The 8,010-nt window shown below is 37.0% G+C and overlaps 1 protein-coding gene across 1 annotated transcript in view; it reads right to left on the bottom strand.

Annotated features, from left to right (window-relative positions):
* Positions 1 to 409: 409 nt before the first annotated feature.
* ROBO2 (roundabout, axon guidance receptor, homolog 2 (Drosophila)) overlaps positions 410 to 8,010 on the bottom strand; it is a gene marked incomplete at both ends in the record, with an annotated part of 55,271 nt that continues 47,670 nt past the window's right edge. The window contains 2 exons of the mRNA XM_010154119.1: positions 410 to 537; positions 2,099 to 2,141. Coding sequence (XP_010152421.1) covers positions 410 to 537; positions 2,099 to 2,141 — 171 coding nt within the window. The remainder of the gene's footprint in view (positions 538 to 2,098; positions 2,142 to 8,010) is intronic.

Genomic DNA, 8,010 nt, shown 5'->3' with positions numbered 1-8,010 from the left:
GGTGACAGCAACAATGTTCTTCTGTCCTTCTGCAGAAGGAACATCTTCCTGCATCACCCAAGATCTTTGCCCTTATGGACATCCTCTATCCCTGGCTGCATTGCCCTGGACAGCAAATTGCTCATCTCCACACAAAAGGGTATGAATTTGAGCAACAAACACATTTCTCTTGGGTTGATAAGCAGACCCTGTCTCACCACTATGAGGTAAATAAAAAACTAGATCTACATTTTAAAGAAGTAGAAAGAGACAAAGCAAAATCAACATTTTAAAGTCAATTTTAAATCAAATCTTGAGTCAAACATAGAAAGAACTATAATGACAAAAAGATTACACAGTGTTTATCATAGATGTTAACTAACAGAAGCCCATTGTATACTATACGGTGATTTCATAAAATGAAACCTACCTCCACGACCAAAATTGCCAAGATCATTTGGTCCACTAGTGCTGTTGTTTACTGGCAGACTTGTGGCAGGCCAAGAGTCTGCAAGCCAAGGATAACTGGGGTCACTTGCATTCAACAGACCTGGTCGACTGAAGCAGAATAAGAAAAAAAAAAAAAATATATATATATATATTCAAACATACATATATATATGTATGAGACCACTAGTTACTGAGGAGTTCGTATCACTGTTCTCCTAACACCGTAGGTAACAAACAGTTTAGGAGGCTTTAATTTATTTCAAATTAAAATTGTGTAGCCTTTGATGATTTAAAGACCTTGAGCAGTTAATTAAGGATATATACAAATCAACTTTGTCAGTAGAAGTGGGACTAGACATCCGTCGTGATTCTGCCAGAATCCAAATGAACTCCATTGTCTGTGTGAAACAGGGGTTAGGCAGCACCATCACAGAATCCTACACCAGGGCTGAATGATAAATTACAACCTCAAGGGAGCCATCACTCAAACTGATTGCTCCATATCAGCCATTTCCAGGACTTTGGGCTACTATTTCTTCCTTCCCTTGCATCCCAAATGCACGCCTGTCATCTACAGGCTGGTAACTCTTTCTTTGAGCAGTCTTGGATGGTTTAGAGGCAAACGGGTTTGAGTAGGATTAATGGAAACTCCACAGCTATCTTTATCTGCCACTACTGCATGGCTTTTACATCCCTGTAATTCCCAGCTTTGAGAGCAGTATTAAATGACGAGTATGGTGAAAGAAAAGGTACACCGGGGCCATAAGACACTGTGTCTCTTTCACCCCAGGATAAACAGCCAGAAATACAGCAAGGCAGATGATTGCTTGCATTTGTATTTAACTGGGAAAAGAAATAATTTCCTGCAGACACCCCCTTCTCCCAAACAAAACCAAAAAACCATTCACAGTTCTGCAGCTTTTCTAGGTTATTAATGTACTCATGAAGTTGGAGCAACATCTCTGATCATTGTATGTTATAGACCCCCGCCTGGCACAATCCCTAAGAGAAACATCAGTTTCTATGGAAACGGCAATAAGAAGACCCAGCCGCTTTCTTGCCACATCTACTCGCTCTCATTAGGCCTAATTTCTTTTTGCTAAAATATTGATTAAATGGGAGATTGGAAGTTATTACCAGGGCCTAATTACATTCTCCATATTGGCAAAGGGAAAATAGATGAGGATATATGGGCCCGTTATCAGCTTTTATCAATTTCAATTGAGTAGCCAAAGTTGTGGAATCCAGTCCTATCAATCTACAGCCTATTCATCATCCATGAATCATTTATTTTGTGATCGATTAAGTGTAATTGTTCACTCACAGCAATTTAGGGGGAGCCAATAAGGAGTCTTAAACAACAGCAACTTCATTTGCTAATGTCTAATTAATGCAATAAACATCCCAGTAACAAATGAACACATTCCTTGTGATATTTACTACTCATTTCTTCCAGGGCATCTGGGAGATATGAAACATCTGGGCTTGATTCCTCCAAAGTGCACAACAGATAGGTCATTAAACCTTGTGGTAAACTACTTAACTCCTCCTAGCATTGTCAATCTTCCAAATTATTGGTTATTACCCAAGTGCATCACCTACAGCATTTTTCAGATCCCTAATTTTAAAAATAAATAGCATGGAAAGACCTTTATACAAAGAAACATACCTTCCATTGCTCATTAGTCCCCCATCTCCTCTTTGGAAAGTCACTGTGTTTTGGTTGGAAAAAGAAAACAAACAAACATACACACACATGCACACACACATATAAGAGAGGGAAAAATCAATTAGTAATAATTAAAAGTAACAATTCAAACTGCTTGGTCTGAGATCGGAAGCCTCTTAGCAGCATCAAATAATAAAGTACAGAAAATATGAGAAGGAGATCAAATGCATTAGGGTTATGATTTGCTTAGGATTTCACTGCACCTTATTCACAAACAACATTTTTCTCCGTATCTTGCAAGGCAAACCAGAATCCTGGGTAAAAGGCCTGAATTTACCATAGGCCCCTTCATATGACTTTGCATTGCAAGACTCTGCCATGTGATGAAATTGTTTTCTTGGCATGGTTTTGCTTCAGTACATAATGACATTGCAGCAGTGAGTTAATAACATCATGTCGTAATGCAGTAATATAATGTCACCACACAAATATGCCATTTCCCTGAACAAATACAAAGAGGTGTCAGCTCTATTAGAGCTGAAGGCGTGGAAAAAAGCATACAGCTGCACCATTTCCATTAAAAGTACAGTATAAGAACCAGCATCGACACATAAATGCATACATGACAACGTCACTGGGAAGAAAATGTCTTTCCAGTCTTACCACGGGTCATGCAAAAGATACATTCAGAGGGAGACAATTGTTTTTATGGCTCCATTCATGGGTGTGTGACAAAAAAACCTAGCCTACCCTTATCTATCTTATTAACAGGATTACATTTCAGGGAAATAAAGGTAAAGCCACATTACCGGTGGGATGCTAATTGACAACGTTTGATGCTCCTTTTTGAAGCACTGGCAAATATTTTGAATCAAGGCCAACAGACTACTCTGGTTCTCAGTGGCAATATCCCATTATTTATTGTCAGGCATAGATAAGGCAGACTTTTAAATTATATCAATGTTCTGGACACCTGCATCCTTACAGGCCTCTGACAAGATGAGGGTTTGGATTTCAGAAAGAAATGGAAGAGTCTGTGGACAGACTAATTCAGAATAGGCCGTGGTTTGGAAATACTATTAACCTTTGTAAGACAGACATTACCATCACTAAATTACAGCTGCCATAGTATCTGCAAGATTTTCCAAATATTAGTCCAACCTACACTAATTTAAGATTAGGCTTTCTATTATACACCATTCTAATCAGACAAAATCACTACACCTAATAGAAATGTTGTGATCGTTAAAAAAAATCAGCAATGACATAAATCCACTGGGAAAATACTTCTAATACCTTATAGAATCCTTGTCACTTTATTAACTCCTAGGATAATTTCACAGCCTACACTCAGCAAAGGGGACAAAACTGGCCCCTCTGGAAGCCTTGCTGAAAGAGTGCTTGGGTAGGGTGATTAATTACCCCTCATTGCAGAACAGACTAATATCAATATCAGAAAATCACTGCAGTCATATGTCACATCAAAATAGTTAATGGCTGAATTTTGAAAGAATCTAATCAAACCAATTAATGAAAGAAAATAAAAATGCAAGTATGGGAGTATTAAATAAAAGTCTGCTTTGAAAAACAAGACGTTAAAACATTGCAGCTAATTAATTTTAGAGCTGATGCTACTTTCATTCACATTGTCTCTAAGAGGCTGTCAAATGACTGTATCACTCATGGCTTAAAAGTGAATAATCTGAAGTGCTGTCGATGTCATGTGTGAATATGCAAAGAGGTGGGTACTGCCTGGCTATGTTTCAAAGTACGTTGGTCAAAAGAACACCAGATGCTGTCTCCTTTCTCCTCTCCCCCTCCAAATGTGATACTCCATTTCTCCAACTTGCTGCATTTGTCAAAGCAACAAGAAATAAGGAAAATGAGAAATAAAAGACGCAGTCAATAACAACCCTTATAAATAAAGTTTATAGATTTAAAGGAATTCCAGTAAAACATATTTTCTGAAAACTTAATGCTCTTGTTTAGACTATCATTGACCAGAAATAATTTTAAAGCAACATTGTCACCATTTGTATAGCATGTTCAGATGTGTGAAATTTTAACAGTGCATGTCATATGGGAAAAAAAAAATCAAAATTTGTAATCTTACACCCCCTCAATATAAACACTGATTTTAGAGGAAAGGTTCAGCTTAGTTTATTAAAAAAAGAACTTGTCTTGCAGTGACATTGTTTTTCCTGAGGAAGACTATTCCTAGCCTATGCGATGTGTGTGGAACTGGGAAGGAATACAGGCTCTTTCATTTACCCCCCACCCTGAACACCAATGCAGGATGGTAATAATCTTCATGAGAAAATAAACAAGTAATTATTTTAGCTACTATTCTTGGAGGAAAAGGCTCAGGAATATCAACTAAGCTAGCCAAAATTCCTCTTGAAGTGTGGACATGTCATCAGAATGTTACAGAAAAAAAAAATCACATTCCTGTTGACATCCATAAATGGGCTACCTGAGGCTGGATAGAGAAGGTGTCTTTCTTTTAGCATCAATATTATGAAAGGAAAGTCAGCTAACAACAGAAGATATGGTCAGGCTGCCAACACAAGCACTGTGTTTATCATTCCTGCCGTACGTTTTGTCAGCATTTTTGCCTGCAGTTTGATTTCTGCAATTACAAAACAAGTCTAAATGCCTGAGCAGGAGCATACTTAATGGAATGCAGGCTTGTAGATGTCACTGTAAAAATAAAACACACAGACAGCTAGCTTTATTCATCCTGTCTCCACTTCAAAAAGAGGCAGAGCAATTTCAAGGGGCAATGTAAGACGAGGAAGGGAAGGATGTCCCTATCACTGACCCACCCTTCTCCCTGGTTTTTATCACCAATGAAGCAAAAAAGCTCTTTCAGCACTCTTTGCATCTGATATATTTTCTTAGAAAGCCTGAAGACCTGCAGGGATGAGATTGGTTTTCAAAAGAACATGAAAAAATAACCTCTGCAGAGAGAGATTTTGAAGGAATCCCCACCAGCTTATACTTCAAGGACTGTAAAGATGCAGAAATATAATCCAAAGTGCATTTTAAATGCATAAATATTTAAGGAAATTATATTGTATATATATTTGTCTGAAGAACAGCATACATTAAGGAGCTTTTCACATGCTTTTTATTAAATATGTAAGGAGGTACCCAAACCATTTAGTAATATTACCTGACAAGGTTAAACTTAATCTTCATGCCTGCTAGAACTGGGAAAATACGATCCTATAGTAAGTTGACATTCTGAGGCAAGAAGGCTTTAGAAAGCTTTAGAAAGCTTTCTGTATGCCTATCTCTAGTAGGCCACATTTTGCTACCGCAAATGAAAACTTTAATGTTGCCAGCCAAGTCTCATTCCTTTTTCTGATAAGCTGTTCCTCAAATATGAATGTAGATTAATCCCTTTTTAATAAGCATTAACTCAGAACAGATAATCAGCATATAAAAATTCCATCAAATCTGTCTACCTCTGGATGATTCTGCCAAATAATTTATGCTCATTTAACAGTTTCAGGAGTTGTGCATAAAATGTGTCGCATTCCATAATTGTCTATTTTTAATTTGTTTCTGTTTACTCAGTTTCATGAAATCTTTAATCCTAAGGAGCACTAGTCACTAAATAATCTTACCTACTCATAAGTGAACATACATGTTTACTTTCTTTGCATGACTGATGGCCTAGACACTTGAAAACACCTGAATATTCAAGTGAGTGGGTACTAGCACAACAGTGAGTTTGAGGGCACAGGCTAGATAAACAGATAAATGAAATTTCTCTTATTTTTACAAATGGATTCCATGCCTTTGTTTCAAGTCCTCATACCAAAATGTGAACACAGAATTGCAACTTCCAGTACAAAATAAACATATTATGTTCTGTCATTGTAATACAGGAATGAAACAATTCATCTATTATATGAGAAGTGGTCATACACCTCTTTTGTGTCATCTATTTTTTCTTGCATCATCTAGAAACCCACTGTGAGTGTTTATCTCCAAGCAATCTGAGTAAAGGCTAACCATAAAAATACAAAAAAATCCCAGTGCAGCAGTACTTTAGCTTTTACAGAAACTCACAAAAGTAAGATCAATCCATCCTTTACATCACAGAACAGATGACTGGAAACAAGTAACATTTGCGTTTAGTGGCGGCTCTGTGCAAGATTTGGTTTTGTTGATGGTATGCCATGGTTCTGAAAATGTATACTACTTGTGCAACTACAGATGATGACACTACTACTTACCAGTAGTTTTCTAACAAACAGGTGAAAATCATATGTTTTGTAGTACTGATATTACAGGGAATCAATGCCTGGTGAGTCATGATGGGGAAAGGGACATAGAAGAATAGTGATGTACAGAATTGTGGCTCAGTAACTATTGGAACCAGCTCAACTGAAAATAAGTAAAAAGATTTAGGTATGATTTTCAATGTCACTTTATGTGTGACCATCTGAGCAATTGATCAGTACTTATGAAAATGTTCACAAAGACTGAAATTTAAAGAATTTAACTCAATCAATTATTCTTCTCTGGCACAAATCTTTACCAATTGCATGACATTTGCTGTTTGCTCTCTCCTACACAGAGTGTTACAACAGTTTACTCACACAACAGAAATGATACCTCTTAGGAGTCCAATAACAGAATACAAATAAAAAATATTCCCAGTGAATGACCCATAATCTGAAAATTACCTGAAAGAACATTTTTAGCAAGTACTTATATAACTGCAGAATCCAGACTTTTAAACTATTTTTAGTGTTTTTAGTACTACACTTACGCAGATGCAACTAAAGAAAACCAAACCAAAAAATATTTACATCAGAAATAACTGAAATAGATTTTTATCTTGTATCTGAAATAGAGGAAGTATATGAATGTTCTACAAACACATTCAATTCTCTTTATTATACAGTCAAATCTGCACATTCTGCAGCTTTCTGAAGAATAAAACAGATGTCTGAGAAAAAGTGTGCACTTTGTAAAATATGATTATCTTAGGATAAATTCATCTTTAGTAAAACTTTATGGACAGCTGTCTCTGACGAGATTCTGAAAGCTACATAGCACTGTCTAAATATTTAGATCTGAAGCCGAACTGTTTATGAATCATAACTTTGAAGGGAACAACATACAGTTGTGAGTATCATCAAACCCCAAGCATAGATAGTTTGTCTAAATGAGATTAGGAATGGCAAATTCAAATATTAGAGAACTAATGATGTTTTAGGGAACTCTAGACTTAAAGATGAAAAACATGGACTATTTTCTTTCATACAAACTCTATTTTTTAAAAAAATTAATGATTTCTTTCTTTGGACTAGTGGATGACTGGATCTGGAGGCAACTGCCTCCAGACATGTTTATAGGCCATGAAATAGAACTATACGCTGTTAAAGTTCTATAAAGTCCACGAGATGTCAAAACTGTTCTTAAAAAGGCAAATTTTTGGCAGTGCCTCTGACATATTCTAGTTGCCCAGCACACGTGCTGCACTGAATCATGCTCAGTCACTGTGGCTCCAGAACAACCCTGTCATGCTAATGTGTGCTACAAAGACAATGGAAAAGACTCACCACAGTTACAGACAGCTGACAGCAGCGTAATCATAGGAACCAAATGCAAAGATGCATTGCTTCATTTGGAAAAAATCCTATGTTGTGTCTCAAAGAAAAGCAAGTAAAGCGTTTAGGGTAGGATGTGTTGTGCCACAACTTACAGTAACTTGAATGAACACACCTGGAAGCCAGAGGAGCAATTCCTGAGCCCCCACAGCTTCTCCACGAGGACATTTCTCCCTCACAATGTCACTCGTTCATCTGACTCATCAGTCATCTGCTCTGTCCTGCTAAGTTAAACATGCAAGCTGTGGCTGAAGATAAGCAAGAGCAAGAAAGCAGCTAGCT

Source organism: Eurypyga helias, unplaced genomic scaffold (assembly GCF_000690775.1).
Source record: "Eurypyga helias isolate BGI_N326 unplaced genomic scaffold, ASM69077v1 scaffold29186, whole genome shotgun sequence".
NCBI lineage: Eukaryota > Metazoa > Chordata > Aves > Eurypygiformes > Eurypygidae > Eurypyga > Eurypyga helias.
This window is presented reverse-complemented; position numbering and strand designations above follow the sequence as displayed.